Raw genomic sequence first — 19,365 nt, 5'->3', positions numbered from 1 at the left:
TGTCTGCACTCGACAACAGCAAGAAGAAACTCCACCCATGTACTTCCAGTACGGGTCATATGACACACACACTGAGCTAACATCCGGTGCTCAGTACAGAATGGACTGCCCCTTTGTTTCCATGGCAACAGTCACAAACATCCTGTCTGGCTTTCCAGCCACAAGCAGCTGACTGAGCTGCTGGAGCCTTTGCTTGCTGCAGCATTGGTGCTTTATGGTAACATACTCCCCCTAAAGTATCAATGCGTGCTGCGAGCAAAGCGTCATCCAGAGAAGAAAACAAACAGTTGTTATACTTATAACATTCCCCTGTTGTTTCAGTTCCACCCTTGGAACTACCCGCCACTGGTTTAACCAATGTACCTCTCTGGTTGTGTGACTTCACATTTCCTTGGTTAACAACTCTCTGTTGTGCCTTTGTCTCTGACTCAGACACAGCTTCAATTTGTCCTTGATCGTTTACAACAGCAACATATGCAAGGTTAGCAAACTCCTTTGAATACCTCTTGGGTGGTACACCCTTCGTTGCTCTCTCAGACCTACGTAAGAGCTGCTGCTCTTCTCTGCTTTCTGGTTCAGCCTCTGAACTCTCTGGAGAACCAGTACTAAGCTTAATCAGTGGTTTATCCTCCTCTTCTGAGGGTCTAGTCATTATTTGAGATTTTCTCTCAATGACTGTGACAACTGAGCTGTCTGAGCTATCAGTGTCATCATCATCAGTACCACTGAACTCAATAAGATCAAACTCATCATCATCATCATCAGAATCCTCTGTGGAAAAAGTGTGAACAATCACTCTCTCCCGTTCAGGAGTACTCTCTAGAAATTTTGTGAGAATCACCTGACCAGATTCAGACAAAATTACTCTGTAGAGACCTTTTTCATAACCCACAAAGATGCCTCTGGCATTCTTTACCCCACTTGGAGCTTCTGTTCTCACATGAGACCCGAAAACCTTGAAATAGGCAACAGAAGGTTTTCTATTAAACAGCTTCTCAAAAGGAGAACATCCCAACTCTGTTGAGACTTTTCTCAACCACACATGAAGATAGGACGCTAGCGATTCGGCCCAATATTCATGTGGTAAATGTGAACTCAGCAATTGCGCATTCATCCCCTTTTGCAATTCTTTGTTCACCCTAACACAGACACATTTCTTCCATGCTTCTTCGGAACTAGCAAGTTTGTGTCTTATCCCTTTTCCATCCAGGAACCTCTGGAAATCCTGTAAAAGAAAAACTGGCTTGTCATCTGTGAAAAGACAATCAATGTTAGCATCATGAATACTTTTAACCTTGTCACAAAACTCCTGAAACTTTTCTAAAGTTTCCTGCGGTTTCTTCATCATATAAACCCAAGAATAATTTGTGTAACAATCAACACACACAAGGTAATATTTTGCACCGCCCCTAGATGGTTCTAGAGGACCAATCACATCAGCATACACCCGCTGAAAAGCTCTGTCGACCTTCTTGGACACCTTCTTGGTGTTCACACTGGTCACACCTGCAAGAGAAATTTCGTTAGAATCAGAAGTATTACATTTCATGTAATCACTTTGATCAAAAGTCAACAAATACAGTCCATCTTTCTCTTTGGCAGTAAGAAACAGTTCTCCATCTTTGTAGATCTTGCATCTTTTAGCATCATAGTACAGTTTTAGTCCCTTCTTTGCAATCTGCGAAGCACTCAGCAGACTAAATTTCAGTTCTGGAACCAGGTAAACATCGCTTATAGTCAAGTTCAGACTCTCAAGATACACAGTTCCAATTCCGGTCGCTTCCAGTTCTTGACCGTTGGCTTGTTTCACAGTGAAGCTTTGCTTCTTCAACGTCGAAAACAGTCCTCTGTGTGGGCAGAGATGCTTCGTGGCGCCCGTATCGATTATGAATGCGTTCCCAACATCTGGCGTGGTTCCTTTCGCCATCATCACCTTTGCAGGTTTCACCTGGCACTTGGTACGGCTTTTGCTTGACGCCTCAGGCTTCGTAGAGCTGTTCTTTGCTCCTGTTGACTGTCGCGGCTTCCTACAGTTTCGCTGTAGATGCCCAGTCTGTCCACAATTATAGCATCGGACGGCACTCAATGCTACGGCATGCTCTCCAGTAGCATCAGCAGTGGGAATATTTGAACTCTGTTCTTGCCTCCCTCTGTCTTTCACTTCCAGTGCAGCAAGTCTGTCGTGTTCGTTCAGGACCACAGCACACACCCTTTCCGCGGTTAGCTGCTGAGCAGGTAGCGAACCAAGCTGACTGGCAACAACCTTGTAGGTGCGGTTAAGGCTGTTTATCATCATGAAGCAAAACACTTCCTCCTGTAGACGGAAATTGCGTTCCACCATCTGTTGATGCAGAAACTTCATCTCTGTCAGGTGCGCTTGAACATCTCCATCAGGCGCTAATCTCAGATTGGTCAACTTCTCAAAATACAGCAACGCTGAAGAACCAGCATCTCTCTGATGCGTTGTACGCAGCGTGTTCCAAACCTCTTGCGCAAATTCCAAATGCTGTATATGCACAAGCTGCTCATCTGAGACACACAGAATTATAGCAGTCCTAGCCTTCACATTCTGTGACTCCCAAGCACGCGTTGGTGCTGCTGGGATGGGATTCTCAATCACCCCAAACAGTCTCTGATTCTGCAGCAGGGCCTTCATCTTTACAGACCAAGATGAATAATTGTCATTGGTCAGGAGGGGTGGAGAAGGCAAGCCTCCCCCCTTCTTGGCATCCATTTTGAGTCCTTGCATTGACTCTAAAAACACAAGCCTCTAAAATCCAATAGCTGGCTTGTTTACACTCTTGACACCTGGCAACTCTGACACTGGCTGCGTTGGAAAGTCCCTTCCAGCAGTTCGTGAGGACCTAGTCATACCAAAACTTTGTTTTCGCCTCTCTGAGGCATAGACTGACTGTCCAGCCCTCTCGAGTAACTTTCCATTTCTCCTCTCTGAGGCACAGCCTTCTGAAGGACGTTGCTTAGCAACAGCGCATTCCTTTCCTCGGACAGGAAACCACAAGAATGCCTGGTATGCAGGCCTCTTCTAAGTTGGAGCTGCTTTCCCACACACGCTCTCCGTGAAGCAGAGAATGAATCATTCTGCATTCACACTTTTAAGCCCTTAAAGTCTCATACCTTGAGCATCGGCTTGGCTGTCAGCTTCTTCTGGTCAGCTTCTGGCTGCAGAGAATCAGCCTCTCAAATCAGGCTTCCATGGAGCAGAGGAGGACAATTCACCAGCCTCTCATGCAGAGGTCGATGGATCGGAACCATCCTCTGCTACCACTGTTGGAATTCTGCCTGGGTCAGAGGAATGTGCCACAGCGTAGGCACCGGCAGATATTCCTGTCGACCTCCCCGCGTCTCCACTCTGCTGATAAGCAGGCGAGGTCCCGGCGATTCATCTCAGATGTGTGAGAGGAACACACCGTTCTCCGTCTCTCCCCTTTGGTGTCCCCCAGGGAGGGGAAAGAAGCAGACAGAAAACTATTTACATCTTTTATTTCTGTCTCTCATATCAGTACAGAGAAACATGTCTGCACTCGACAACAGCAAGAAGAAACTCCACCCATGTACTTCCAGTACGGGTCATATGACACACACACTGAGCTAACATCCGGTGCTCAGTACAGAATGGACTGCCCCTTTGTTTCCATGGCAACAGTCACAAACATCCTGTCTGGCTTTCCAGCCACAAGCAGCTGACTGAGCTGCTGGAGCCTTTGCTTGCTGCAGCATTGGTGCTTTATGGTAACAAAACATTATTTTATATATATAGAAAAAAGCACTGAGTAAATTCATCCATCAATCTTCCCAAAATGTCTCCATGAAGAGTTTGGTGAACCATCACAGGAGATGAATGATAAAACTGAAAGGGCCCTTTGTGTCCACATCAAACTCTGTTTTATTGCAATTCCTCTTTATATTTTAATCAGAAACAATTTTATTTGTTATTGATCTTTGCTACCTTAGCAACCCTTGGTGGAAAGACAAGCCATTGAGTTGTGTAGCTTACTGAGAAACAATGGGTATGGAAAGGTCACAAACCATATTGCCAGAAGCAGGGAATTGGTAGAGGCATGGAATGCAAGGGCTAGGGGATTGAAAAACAGTTGCTAAAGTGCCCAACAAGTTTAATTGTTGCCTGCCACTTTTGGGGGGAAGTGGGGGGGAAGAAGTATAAATTTCAGGTAGGGTTGCCATATTCTGAAGAGCAAAAAAATATGACACATTTGCAGACTTCTACTTTTAACTATGGATCGCTATGATGACTCTACCCATGTAAAAGAGGATGTGGCCTGGAAAAAAGAGGATATATGGCAACCCTAATCTTCCTTATTATCATTCTGGAAAAAATATACCATTATGGCTTTCTAAAATTTAGGATGCTATTATACTGCCCCAGATGATGACAATTTTATTTTCTGAAACTGTTTTGGCAACAACAAAATATTTTGAGTACATTCAAAACATTGTATCACATTTTTTTGCTCAGCAATTTCACCAGGGAAGCCTTCACTTCCCTGTTTCTCAGGCTATATATGATTGGGTTACACATAGGAACTAAAATGGTATAGAACAAGGATAGCAACTTATTAATGTCTTCTGTCTCCTTTGACCTAGGACTCAAATATACAATAGTTGCTGAGCCATAAAAGAGAGATACGACAATAAGGTGTGAGGAGCAAGTGGAGAACACTTTCTTCCGACCGTCTGCTGAAGGCATCTTCAGAATAGCAGAAATTATTTTCACATAAGAAGCAAAGATAAGGGAAAAAGGGATGATCAAGAAAACTACGGCAGCTGCAAACACAATTAACTGGTTAACATTGGTGTCAGCGCAGGCCAGCTCAAGCAGTGGGGGTACATCACAGAATAAGTTATTAATTTCATGAGAGTCACAAAAGGGCAAGTTGAACACTAGATATATTGGTCCTGCATGTATGGACATGTTGACAACCAATGATCCAGTGATGAGTACCAAACAGAATTGCTTGTTCATGATGAGCTTATAATACAAGGGGTTACATATGGCTACATATCGGTCATAAGCCATGGCAGTCAATAGGAAGCACTCTGTGCCTCCTAGTATAAGTAGGAAGTAGATCTGGGCAGCACAGCCAATGAAAGAAATGTTGCTCTTTTCTGCCACTAAATTGGCCGCCATATTCGGCACAGTGACTGAGGTGTAGCAGATCTCCAGGAAAGACAGGTTCCTCAAAAAGAAATACATAGGAGTATGAAGGGCAGGGTCGGATATTGTAACATAAATGATTAGTCCATTTCCGATTAGAATGCCTGAATATGTGATCAGGAACACAGAAAAGAGCAAACCTTGGAGATCTGGGAGATTTGAGTATCCAAGGAGAATGAAGTCAGAAAACGCAGTGTGATTGTCTCGTGCCATATTTGGATCCCTTTAGTCTGAAGAGATGATAATGACAGAAAAAAACAAAATTGTTTTACAGTTCCCCTTATCAAAACCTCAGCTACTACAAATTCCATATTTATCAATCATTGTGTCATGTAAGCCCAGAAACAAAATTCATGCCCACACTCAAGTATTTGTTGTGGTGGCCATTCTCTGCATCCTGACATAGGTGCATACTAGGTTAACCCGCAGTGGTAAAAATGCTTCTTTCTGTAAGCCCCAGCTGTTCATTCCATCTTCCCTATTTTTAGCTTTCTTCCCCATGCCACATGAAAATAATTTTGTTCCTGGTGGCTTTCCATTAAGTTTAGGACATTTGGCTGATTGTGTTTTAGTTACCTGCCATGCTTTTGTGGGTGTTGGTATGGTTGTATGTATTTAACTGCTTTACTGTTGATTGTTCTACTGTGTCTTGAATGTTATTAGTTCATCTGAGGACTGTGTTGTTAAGTAGAAAGTTTAGATATAACGCTTCTGAATTAATAATCCTGTACTAAAAATTCTGACATATCATGCTTTATCTGATTATTTGATCACAAAACTGAGGACATTTTTATGCTGAGGTCTTGTAAGCTTCATGGGTTGTGCAGATTCAATCTTTCTATGTGCACATTCTGTACATTGGCTTCCACACAACCCCATTTTATCAGTCTTGGGAATCCATATTCTAACATAGAAAAAAGTTCCATTCTCCAGAACAGAACAAAATTTCACATAGCTAAGATAAATTGCTCAATTATGAGTTTACAAAATGAACATTATTAATATTACATTCCTCTTTACATATTTAAATATTTCAAATATTTATTTTAACTGGCATTTGACCTAAGAACATAATTTTTGCCTTTGATTATTCATTGCTATTCTGTCACTTGCCATCCAAAACAGTGTCTGGAGGTCTGTAGATGCTATACAGATTTATTCATTTTTCTGTTGTTCCCACTGTCACTCCTACGCTACTTTCCAATGTCTTCTTCTCTTGTGCATGCAAGTATTTCATGCACCCTTAAAAATAAAAGGGGCAACATGCAACAATAAATGTTACAAGACCAGCCTTAGGTCACAATTCCAACTTCAGTTGCTTCTTGGTTGGGCTTTACATGATGGCAGGGATTAATGGAGCCATGGCTGCATCTGCAGCCCTGACAAGAGTTGCTGCAGGAGTTGGATCCAAACTGGGCCTGTGTCAGGGGCTGGTCTGAATTGGAAGATGGGGGAATGCAATTGCAGGAAGGTCAGCTTCTAACAGGAGGGGAAATATTCGCTCCCACTGCTTATGCTGTCCACCACATTGCTACAGCATTGTTACATATATTTCTTAAGGAAGTATGGTTTAGAAATATCTAAATAACTTAAGTGGCAGCATGGATGGAGGTAGCTAAAAATTCAAAATTAGAGAAAGTGTAAACAATTGATGCTTGGTCAAATAGATAAAACAATAGCAAAGGAATTGATTTTTACACTGAAACTAGTCAAAGGAAAATCTAAGCTACTGGACTTTCATGTGGTCTGGCATCCACTTAGGGCTTGTATCTCAATGTGCGAACAACAGCTGAATATGTCACAAGCTTTCCTTCAACGATGGAATGAACCATGATGTTTCCTTGCTTGCATTGCTATATAAAAGACTCATTTTTCTACCCATATCCAGATCGGTAAAATAGACAAGTGAAGTATAATTACACTAAGCGATTCATTTAGAATGAGGGAACAGTGGTGGGGTGTTTCTTATCCCTGTTTGTATTATTCTGCTGTTCTTTCTACCCCAATCTATGTATTTTAGAAATATTTTTTTATAATAAAGTCAAAATAAACAAACCATCATGACAACTAGTTTTTGAAACAACTGCTTCAATCTGCTGAACTGGCATTGTTACAGGTGCTACAAAATACAAATTGTTTTAACTACTTTTTAAAAGGGAATATCACGCTTTTGGCTATGTCTGGTATTAATTATAGTTCTGGTTTAATTCTGAACTGGATGTTTCTTTCTTTTAATATTTGCTGAAAGACTGTTTTATTAATTTGTTTTTGATTGTGTGGCATATTGGCATTCTATGGAAGATGCCTTAAGAGAGTCTTTTCACTTAAGGGCAGCATATACATGTTTTAAATAGATAGATAAATAAATATTTAGTTCTGTGAGCTCTATGCCCAGAGAAATGTGCATACGTTTGGAAGCTTGAAGAACACAACAGAAAGAATCTACTTGTCTATAAGGTATGTGAAATGGAAAAGAAAAGAAAAAGACTCAGAGTGATTAAAAACACTTCTGAAATCCTGATGCAAATATACAGTTAAGCAGAACAAAAGTATCATCTTACCTGTGTTGTGAATAAAGAGTTTCATTTCAACATTTTATTTCCCTCAGGGTCCATAAGAATTCATCATTTTGCTCAAAGAGAAAAGCAACTCATTCTGAACGCACATGTTACAAACCAACCATTTAGATATTTTAAATACATTTGACAGTTATGTTAATCCAAAGGGATAAGTTTAAGAAAGACATTTAAAAATGATATGCAATTATATATTTGTATACATACACATATTTAGAAATGCAATTGTGGGCGTTATCTAGGGAAATTGTCTCAACTGTAATGGACTTTCATTAGAAAACGTCTAATTAAATTTTGGCAATAGGAAGCGGTTTCTTTAGGCAACTTTTCCCGAAAAATCTAACTCTGATGTGAGAAATCTAGCAGCCTTGATATAGGTTACCCAGAAGTGAGGGTACACATACGTTTGTAATCATGTCAATTTTCAAAGCAAATTAAATAGCCTTAAAATAAATGTGCTTCACCTATTCAAACACCCTCCCATCAACTTCCCATGGGAATAATTCCTGGAGAAAGAGAGAGGCAGACAATGACCACCTCAGAGCTTCTTCCAGCTAAACTGCCCTCCCTCAACAACACACAGGACCATGTACCATCAACTGTCCAGTGATAATTATTCCAGGCAGCAAAAGGCCACCCCGGAGACTGCTTCAGTGGAACTTCCTCCCCCCCCCCGATCTATTTCTATAAAATGTTGATTTCCTTGAGTAAAAATGAGAGTACCCCTAAACATTTTTTTATATATATATAGAAAAAAAGCACTGAGTAAATCCATCCATCAATCTCCCCCAAATGTCTCCATGAAGGAGGTGTTTGGTGAACCATCACAGGAGATGAATGATAAAACTGAAAGGGTCCTTTCTGTCCACATCAAACTCTGTTTTATTGCAATTCCTCTTTATATTTTAATCAGAAACAATTTTATTTGTTATTGTTCTTTGCTACCTTAGCAACCCTTGGTGGAAAGACAAGCCATTGAGTTGTGTAGCTTACTGAGAAACAATGGGTATGGAAAGGTCACAAACCATATTGCCAGAAGCAGGGAATTGGTAGAGGCATGGAATGCAAGGGCTAGGGGAGTGAAAAACAGTTGCTAAAGTGCCCAACAAGTTTAATTGTTGCCTGCCACTTTTGGGGGGAAGTGGGGGGGAAGAAGTATAAATTTCAGGTAGGGTTGCCATATTCTGAAGAGCAAAAAAAGATGACACATTTGCAGACTTCTACTTTTAACTATGGATCGCTATGATGACTCTACCCATGAAAAAGAGGATGTGGCCTGGAAAAAAGAGGACATATGGCAACCCTAATCTTCCTTATTATCATTCTGGAAAAAATATACCATTATGGCTTTCTAAAATTTAGGATGCTATTATACTGCCCCAGATGATGACAATTTTATTTTCTGAAACTGTTTTGGCAACAACAAAATATTTTGAGTACATTCAAAACATTGTATCACATTTTTTTGCTCAGCAATTTCACCAGGGAAGCCTTCACTTCCCTGTTTCTCAGGCTATATATGATTGGGTTACACATAGGAACTAAAATGGTATAGAACAAGGATAGCAACTTATTAATGTCTTCTGTCTCCTTTGACCTAGGACTCAAATATACAATAGTTGCTGAGCCATAAAAGAGGGATACCACAATGATGTGTGAGGAACAAGTAGAAAACACTTTCTTCCGACTTTCCGCTGAAGGCATCTTCAGAATAGCAGAGATTATTTTGACATAAGAGGCAAGGATAAGGAAAAAGGGCATGATTACCAAAAGCATGGCAGCTACAAACACACTTGCTTTATTAATGTTGGTGTCAGCACAGGCCAACTCAAGCAATGGGGGAATATCGCAGAATAAACTGTTGATTTCATGAGAGTCACAAAAGGGCAGAATGAACACTAGATAGGTCTGTCCTACGTGTATTGGCATATTGACCGCCAATGCTACAGCAATGAGACCTAAACAGAATTGCTTGCTCATGATGAGTTTATAATATAAAGGGTTACAGATGGCCACATATCGGTCATAAGCCATGGCAGCGAGAAGCAAGCACTCAGTGCCTCCTAGTAAAAGCAAGAAATAGATCTGGGCAGCACAGCCATAGAATGAAATGCTCTTGTTTTCCACAATGAAATTGACCAGCATCTTTGGAAGGGTGACTGAGGTGTAGCAGATCTCCAGAAAAGACAGGTTCTTCAAGAAGAAATACATAGGGGTGTGAAGGGCAAGGTCAGTTTCAGTAATGCAGATGATTAGTCCATTTCCTATCAGAATTTCTGTATAGATGAATAGGAACACCAGAAAGAGCAAAGCTTGGAGATCTGGGAGATCTGAGTATCCAAGGAGAATGAAGTCAGAAAATGCAGTGTGATTTTCTTGTGCCATATTTGGTCTAAAGAGATTGTCATGACAGAGAAGACACATTAACCAGTGCAAGCAAAATTTCTATATACCGTACTTCCCCTACTCACATATTGTTTTCTTCAAAGCTGCCAGCATAGGGGTGCAGAACCTGTGGCTCTTCAGATGTTGTTGTACTCCAGGTCCTATCAGCACGAACCACTATGAGCAAATGCCAAGGAAGATGGGAACTGGAGTCCAACAGCATCAAGAGTGTGTGTGTGCAGCTTTCCCATTCCTTTGCTAGAGTGTGCAGACATTTATTATTTTATGATGTAGGCCTATATAGAAAATCCATGCCCACACCCTAAAATCTGGTGAAGAGGCTCTTTTCCCCATCCTAATGTAAGTGGGTGCTGGATTGTTTTGGAGCCATGAGCAGAACTTCTGTAGCTACTCCCTGGTTTTTCAACTGCTCCTCGCCGCTGCCCTATATATTTTTTACTTTCTACTACCCGGCTAAGTGAAGAGAATGCAGTTTAGGTTGGCTTTTCAATAAGTTTGGCATTTTATGCTGATTCTGTTTTAGTTATCTGCTTGGCTGTTTATGTTTTGGGGAATTTAACTGATCCGTTTATAATTGTTTTACTGTACGTCTGAATTTTATTACCCACCTTGATCACCATGGTGGTAAGAGGCTTTTCTGTAGCCCAATAATGAATGTTGGAAACATTATGCTTTTATCTGTTAGTGGTCATACCTAGGGGTTGGCTAGGCTGGCCACTGCCAAGGGCGCAGGTCTGGTGTGTGTGCCAAAATCAAAGTATCACAGAACTACAGAATTATAACAGTCGGGAGTGACCTTGGAAGTAACCTTGTTTCAACCTTCTGCTCAGTGCAGGAGGTACAATGTAGAATGCACAATGAGGGATACAAGTGCAGAATCCCTGAGAGATGGTTGCCCAGCCTCTGCTTAAAATGATGACAAAGCTAGGTGAAAATGAAATACATGAGCAAAGACCCAAGAATGCAGATGAGGGAGATGAGGGGCACCAGGAACCACATCCGAGTTCTTTAACCTGAGAGTCTGGAGAGGCAAAGTCCAATCAAGTATTGGAAATGGAGCAGGGAAGGAAATGTTATTGTAGCTACAAGAACAGCTTTAACCCTTTTAGAAATATTCCAGACCCTCTCCCTGAATGTTTAATTTTAATTTCTAAAATCATGTCTCTGGCCCTTTTACTTTTGGAGATTTAAGGGAAAGCATGTGGACAGGCAATTACTCCTTAAGAAATTAACTTATTCCTCCCTTCAGGTGTACTGGCCAATGCATGCAAAATGTTCAGGTGGCCACTCACAAAGTTGCTGACCAGACCTGCCTTGCTTCAACAAGGTGGTGGACTCATGTGGCTTCACATCATATCCCAGGAGCATAAGCACTTACATATATACTTTGTAAAAAGCTACTTTCCTCCCCCCAAAAGTGATCTAGTGAAATTACTTTAAACTTGTTAAACTACATGGATGCTTACTTGTTCCGTCTCTCTTGAGTCTCCAATCTCCACTGGCCCGTCTCACCACAAGCATTTCCTGTTACAGACTACCCAGGAAGGATCAAAAGTAGCTCTGCTCAAATTGAAGGGAGCAGAAAGTTAGTCAGAGTCGGGGCTTTCCTACTCTGGAGTGGAAGGGAGGCAAGAGAGCAAACAGAGAATCAGTTTATCTTTGTTCTCATTATATTTACGTTTACTTGATCAAATGGGAGGTGCCAATTAAAAGCAGAAGGGAGCATATCTCTGTTGATTACATCACCTCTTTCTGTGCTATGCAATCACCACATCATGCACCAATGCCTACCTAGTCAAAAACTCAGTGACATTCCTTCTAGAATGCTAGTTACTGTATGATTCACTTACATACGAACATATGAAGCTGCATCACACCATATTGGAACATTGGGCCCTTTAGCTCACTACAGCCTACACAGACTGGCTCTCCAGGGTCTCACATAGGAGTCTTTCCCCAGCCCTACCTGGAGATGCTGTGGTTTGAACCTCGGAGCTTTGGCCTGCATAGCATGGGCACTGAGAAACAGTCCTTAACCAGCATAGTCTAATATTGCAGACTAGGTTCTACCGTGGGAACATAGCCAGCCCTACTCACTCTCTCTCACACATGTGTGTGTGCGCGCATGCACATGAGGGAGAGGTGGACATAGTCTCTGCTTCACAAGATGATCCATGCAAATCAACTGAGAAGGAAGATCTATTGCCTGCACTCCATTCATCAAATGATTTTACTACCACCACCACCAAATTGATGGAGTCTTGGGAGACATTTAACAAAATAATGTTTGAGCACCCCAAATGTGCATTACAACCTCTGGACTATAGAATCATAGTAAAGGAAGTGATTCCCCCAAGTGTTGCTGTTTACAAAGAATTGTGTGGTATGGCACTCTAAGGTCTTCCCTGGTCTTCATTCTCACAATCAACCACTGTATCATTAAGAACAGCTCTGTGACCGCCTGAAAGTGGCCATAATGTGCAGTGACTTCCTGGGGATGTGTATGAGGGGGGGGCGGGGGGAGCGGTGGCAATGGCTGCTGACATGTACCCAGATATCTTTCCCCCTCTCCATACAAGGACACTGTATACACAGTGATGCGTCCACCCCAAACTGTGATATCCCATCCCCTCATGTAATCAAAGAAAACAACTCTTTCTTTTTTATTATACATATTTATTCACATTGTGATTTTAAATTATTGCAAGCTGCCCTAGTATAGAAACAAAACGGGTGGGCTAGTAATCTGTATGTAAATCAGGTATGGCTATCTCGTGGCCCATATTTGGCCACAGGAGGTTTTCATGACCCACAGAGACTAAACCTCTCCCCCCCCCCCCCGCAATTCTGCATACTTTACAGCAGCCACTAAAGCAGCTGTGAAGAGTTTGGATTTGATATCCCGCTTTATCACTACCCTAAGGAGTCTCAAAGTGGCTAACAATATCCTTTCCCTTCCTCCCCCACAACAAACACTCTGTGAGGTGAGTGGGGCTGAGAGACTTTAAAGAAGTGTGACTAGCCCAAGATCACCCAGCAGCTGCATGTGGAGGAGCGGAGACGCGAACCCGGTTCCCCAGATTATGAGTCCACCGCTCTTAACCACTACACCACACTGGCTCTCTGTAGCGGATTTAGGGAAGTGGGACCAGTTCTACTGCATTGTGCGCCAAGCCTAGGGGGGCACCACAGACTGTTGTAACTATGTTGAAGTGAAGTGAGCAGAACAGAAGGCGAGGGGTGCAAGAGGGGCGGGACCAAATTTTAACTTCACACAGGGTGCCACTGAATTTGAAAGACCAAAGTCCGCCCTTGACAGCAGCAGGTCAAGCACTTTTTGCAAAACAAGCCTTGCCATTTTTAACTTCCACATTGTTTCCGAGAACCCTTGAGTGTCTTGCTGCTATTTGGGGGTGATTTTCCCCAATATCTTTTGGGTTATTTCCCTCCAAAATCAGTGTGCATGACCCTCAATGGCACTGTTTATTTTCATGTTCAAAGGCCTCCCATTGCCCTTTGTGAACTCTCATTGTTTGTCTTCAGGCACTAACAAAGCTCCATGGCTAGGTGCGGTGCTTCAGCTGTCAAAGAGAGGTGCACTTAAACATGAGATACCAAATGCATTATGCATCACTGGAGTGTTCTTGGGACAAAGCAAATTATTGTATCCTGCAGGTGATGCCAACTGAAACACACTTAGTAGTGAGCAAAGTGCTCTGTGATATAATTGAGGATCAGTGTTAGAGGAAATGAATGCAGAGGGGAAATGAGAGTTATTAAGGAAAGGCAATGTAAATGGATTGAGTTGACTTCCACATTGAGTGGGCTTCTGGATTTCTCAGGAATGCTCCTTGCTTTTAAGTAAGAGTAGCTGAAACATAAATTATTGTCTTTTTCCCCTTCCCCTCCTCCCTTTTTGAGTGCTTGTCTTTTCTATAGCTGCGTGCCCGTGTATGTCCATTTGTGTGTGTGAGAGGGCTTTTGCTTTTCCTGCACTCCCCCCTTGGAAATTGTTCCAATCTTTGACATTCCTCCATTTCAAGAAAGTCCAGGTCCTGTGCAGGTGGAAAGGGCAGGCAAGACAGTGATGGCAAAGAGCAAGCCCACTAGACATCTACAGCAAGCAATTAATTCCAGCTAGTCATAGGTTTGAGTTTTGTTTGTGTCTGAAGGCAATTTCTGTTCTCCTTAATTGATGGAGAATGGTAAAAGGGGGGATTTTTTGTTACACCACTGCAAACCCCTCGAAAACACTACTTGCTTACCACAAGATTTGTAGGGCTGACACATCAGAACTGTGCTAATGATTGACAGGCCATTACCTCTTCCAGAGCACCATGGGGATTTCTAGTTCTTTGAGAAAAAATGAAATTTCTAGTAGAAAAGTTCTCTGTGTCTTTCTCACCAAATTGCAGTTCGTGTGATTCTTTATGGAAGTCATGACAGAACACACTTTTTTATTTTGTCTAGTCATTCATCCACCTGTTCCGCTCAGCCTCAATCAGCATAGCTAATGGTCATGGATGGTGGCAGTTATTCATCATCTGAAGGGTCATAGTTTCTTAACCAATGTCTAAGGAAATGATAGAAACCATTAAAACAAATATTGCATTTACAATGTCTAACTGTTAGAAGGAACAAAATTACAAACAACCCCATCAACGTTCATGCTTGATATGCAAGATATGTCTTAGCCTGCCTATTATCGTTTTAAGGACTCCTTTCTGCACCAACTGAAGTTCCCATGCCATCCTCAGAAACAGACCAGTGGAGCTGTTGTAGCAAGATAGTTGTATATTTCATTTAGAGCACACTCCAGGTAAACCAAATCAAGTTTATGTCTCATTTATTTAAATGACATAACAAAACAAAACAAAAAACCAAGCACCAAATTCTCTGGCTGAAATCAATTTTTATATTTTAGATTTTAAAAACTTTCTCCACCTGGATTCTATCATTGCTTTCAGTGTTGTTTTGTTTGTTTGTTTCCTCCTTTCCTTTTCCCCCAATGTGTATAATTCTGTATACATACAGATTCTAAGGACCTGCAATACTTAGGTATGACATAGAATAGTAAAGAAAAAGTAGAATTAACTTTACAATCTAGAAAAAATATTTTTTCTGACCATCAGCCTCTTCAGATAATCTTTCACTTCTTTGTTCCTGAGGCTATAGATTAAAGGGTTCATCATAGGGCACACAACAGTGTAAAAAAATGAGAGCACTCTGCCAGTTTCCATTGAATAATCAGATTTAGGTCTTAAATATGCTAAAACTCCAGCTCCATAGAAGAGAGTTACCACTGTGATGTGAGAAGAACAAGTGGAGAAGGCTTTGCTTCTGCTGGTGGCAGAGGACATCTTCATGATAGTAAGGAGGATATGGGTGTAGGAGATGAGAATAAGCATAAAAGGTAGCATTATGAAGACTACAGTGACAGTGAACATTATGATCTCATTCTTAAAAGTGTCTGAACAGGCAAGACTCAGAAGTGGTGGAAGGTCACAGAAGAAGTGGTTGATCCTGTTGGGCCCACAGAAAGGTAGAGTGAATATGAATGTTACTGGTACCAAAACCACCAGCACTCCAATGAGCCAGCAGGCCACAGAAATCTTCAGACAAATGGTCTTGTTCATAATGACTGTGTAATGCAAAGGGTGACATATCGCCACGTAGCGATCATACGCCATGGCAGCCAACAAGCAACATTCTGCTATTCCAAGGGAACCAAAGAAATACATTTGTGTGGCACAGCCAATGAATGAGATGCTCATGTCTTCCGACAGAAGATTTGAGAGCCATTTGGGGATTATTGTCGAGGTGTAACCAATCTCCAAGAATGATAAATTCCGAAGGAAGAAATACATGGGGGAATGAAGAGCAGAATTGGTTAAAGTAGCAACGATGATGAAAGTGTTTCCCATCAAGATCATAAGGTACAAAGTCAGCACCAGCAGGAATAGGATGATCTTTATAGAATGTACATCAGTTAACGGCTCAAAAATGAATTGAGACACAGACGACTGGTTCCTACCATCCATGTTTATAGTTCAAAGCATTATCATCAAGATCTCTTCCCTCATTGCAGAAAAACTCTTTTTTTCCCCACAGCAGGTTGCATCTAATTTAAATAAGAAAAAAATGTAAATAAATAGTACCCAAATGCATGTTGATAGTGAATAATGACAGTAAACATTGTGCCTGCAGCAGCACTTGGGAGGGGGGCTGGAAAATGAAGCAAAGTTAGGTGTTTGAGGGCACTTTACTCCTCTTCAAATTGAAGTCTGATGCCAATAAAGTCAGATCAGGTCTCCCACAAAGTCTCACACCACTTTGCTGTTTTGTAGTTTCTGTTTTATTTTGCTCCTTTTAGCTCTTTTCCCCTATGTCCGCGGGCTTTGGCAAAAACAAAGCTGTCCAAAACATTGCCTGCAGAGCACCAAACGGTTCTGGATGATATTGTTGTTAAAGCAGAGCAGCAGGATTTTATTAGAAAGCTAAATGCTTCATTTTTAAGAATAATATAAAAAAGAGTCCATTCCTCTGTTTGAAGGGGCTAGGTGTAGGAATTCTCAAGAACTTTGCAGCACAGGCAATATTCTGTGTAAGCTCACCTTACCAGTCCTATCCTAATGGAAGACTTTCCTTCACTCCAGACACAGACAAGCACAAGAAAGCTAACCTGGTCATGTGAAGCAGCTAATGTTTTAGAAATGCGCAAGCAAGAATACATACCACTTGGTGCTTCCTAATTATTTTAAGCTAAGAAGAACAAGATACAAACCCCTGCTCCCCATTTAGAAAATATGAAAGTAATGCGATTTTTGGAGTTTCAATTGAATCATCATTATTTACATTTCTTAGCTGCTTTTTGCTATGACAACTCAAAGGAATTTACAATATTTTAGGCAATAAAAACCCAATGCATACTGTCGCATGCTACCCCAATCTCTGAAAGGCGCGAGTTTGAGGCACTTACCCAGGATTCGGTTTCCTTGGAATGAGGGACAGCAGAGATGGTGGTGGCTACATGATATATGGTTTACACATATATACAACCTGAACCTAAGCACCCCAGAAGGCCATGCTTCTCCCATATTCACAGCCTTGGGATCAAACAGGAAACAAATATGGCTCTCACTCTCTGGCTTTTGTCTGCTTCTAATCCAGCTCATACACACTCAACTGCCCTGGTCTTTGTTTTTACTCACTACCAGCAAGGTACTCTCTAGCACAAAGCCACTTCATTTGTTATACTAATGACCATACTTGTGGCCATTAACTCAACAAGAATATTGCCTGCAATTCTCCATTGGATTTTTAACACTTGCAGGACCCAGGACCCCAGAAATTAGATGGGACTCAGGCACTATGCAGGTTAACCCTCCAAGTTCACAACAATACATACATTAAAACCAGCATGTGTCATATGCCTCATGTCCATAACTCTCCCAGGAAGGCTCATCTGGCTATTTAAATAATCTATGGCATTTTAAATGGAGGGTAATTTTGGTTTGATAATATGGTATATATTTTGTGTTCTTATATTGTTGATCACCCTGTGATCCTCAGATGAAGGACGGTATAGAATTTTGATAAATAATAGTAAATATATAAATAACCAATATTAGTTATTTCACTACCTGACATCATGATGACTAGAAAATACTTACCACTACCAAGAATGATTAGGGAGAGGAGTAAAGGACATAACGGTCATGGTTCAGTCAAATGTGTTCCGAAGCAGAAACCACTATGTATTCTAGTGTCAGAAATGCTGGCTATTTCCAGGAACTTTGTAGATGTGTATTCCATCTCAGAAATACATAATCCATATAATTTATATCAAGGCTTGAGGGACTCACTAACACTGAAATCCTATGCTTATCTATGCTCACAGGTAAGAGGGTATCAGACTACTGCATTAGCCTGTGTCCAAGCCATACAGTCTCCTGCACTACTCTTGTGCTACCTTCTCCTGCTAGTACCGGTATGCTAGTGGATGTTCCAAGTGGATGTTCCAAGATGAGCTGTGGGAGAAACACAAATATTAAGATACTTGACTTAATTATTTTGGGATTAGTGACATATGAAGAATGAAACAAATGGTGTATTTTCCATTCTAAATAGATAGTTGGGTAGGACACTAAAATAATCTACCTTTACAAACATCTACATTTTCTTAAAAGCCTATGCTACACAACTGAAGTCATTGCAGTAAAATATCCTATGTCATCTACAATCCCAAATTCATACCCCATGTTTTGTTGTTGTTTAGTCGTTTAGTCGTGTCCGACTCTTCGTGACCCCATGGACCAGAGCACGCCAGGCACTTCTGTCTTCCACTGCCTCTCACAGTTTGGTCAACCTCATGCCTTCTTTCCCAACATCCCATGTTGTCTATAAAATAACACCTTTATAAATGCACAAAGCTTTCTGTGCTCCATCTTTTCCTCACTATTAAAAAATCGATGATATCTGTGTTACAACACCAAGGAAAATGTGGTCAGGAACCTACTACTAAAAATCTAGAAGGGTAGGGTTATTTAAAATACACCCTAGTGTGAGGATTTCTACCTTTCCTTTATCAGGGAAAGCAGGCTGTTTGGAAGAATCATCACCATATTCATCATCCCATAGTCGCTTTTCAACCTTTCTTGCATCTGTTGAGATTGACCCTCTAGAGATATAACTGTGATTAATTGTTTAGGATCTCCAAGAAAAAACATACATATATATTCCTTTGATGGGTTGAAAAAAAATCATTAATCATCTGCCACATTCAAATCTTCAAATGGCTACAATGGACACTAGAGGCTCCAGCCTGTTCTTTTAGTTGCTTACAACTATTCACCATAATTGTTAAACAACTAAGTATTATTAGTATTGCTTACAGCAGCTACTACTTAATATTTATTCATGTAGGATCAAACAGTCGCTTGTTCTGTTCAATCTTTCCACCATATGATCCTCTAGCTATATTCAAGATTACTATGTGCAGAAATGTGTGCATTGTTGATATAGGCACTACTGGGAGCTACCACCCTTGCTCTCATTGCTTGCCAACCTGGCCTGCCCCCACCATCATCAAAGTCCCTTTCTTTACACCTTGCCAAACTACGCCAACCCCTCACTGATCAGGTGGCGCTGTGGTCTAAAACAATGAGCCTCTTGGGCTTGCCGATCAGA

General features: G+C 41.2%; 3 protein-coding genes across 3 annotated transcripts; all 3 read right to left on the bottom strand.

Moving 5' to 3' along the window:
- Positions 1-4,477: 4,477 nt before the first annotated feature.
- LOC308570562 (olfactory receptor 10AG1-like) lies at positions 4,478-5,407 on the bottom strand (the record flags this gene model as incomplete). The annotated part of the gene is made up of 1 exon (XM_081165470.1): positions 4,478-5,407. One exon carries the CDS (start codon positions 5,405-5,407, stop codon positions 4,478-4,480), a length of 930 nt encoding a protein of 309 aa, XP_081021596.1.
- Positions 5,408-9,225: 3,818 nt separating this feature from the next.
- LOC308570560 (olfactory receptor 10AG1-like) lies at positions 9,226-10,155 on the bottom strand (the record flags this gene model as incomplete). Its single annotated transcript, XM_081165468.1, has 1 exon — positions 9,226-10,155. The coding sequence occupies one exon, from the start codon at positions 10,153-10,155 to the stop codon at positions 9,226-9,228; it is 930 nt and encodes a 309-aa protein (XP_081021594.1).
- A 5,117-nt stretch (positions 10,156-15,272) lies between these two features.
- LOC308571677 (olfactory receptor 10A4-like) lies at positions 15,273-16,217 on the bottom strand (the record flags this gene model as incomplete). Its single annotated transcript, XM_081167321.1, has 1 exon — positions 15,273-16,217. The coding sequence occupies one exon, from the start codon at positions 16,215-16,217 to the stop codon at positions 15,273-15,275; it is 945 nt and encodes a 314-aa protein (XP_081023447.1).
- Positions 16,218-19,365: the final 3,148 nt, after the last annotated feature.

The sequence above is a fragment of the Podarcis bocagei genome, assembly GCF_964188305.1.
Source record: "Podarcis bocagei genome assembly, chromosome: 13".
In the NCBI taxonomy this organism is placed as follows: Eukaryota; Metazoa; Chordata; class Lepidosauria; order Squamata; family Lacertidae; genus Podarcis; species Podarcis bocagei.
This window is presented reverse-complemented; position numbering and strand designations above follow the sequence as displayed.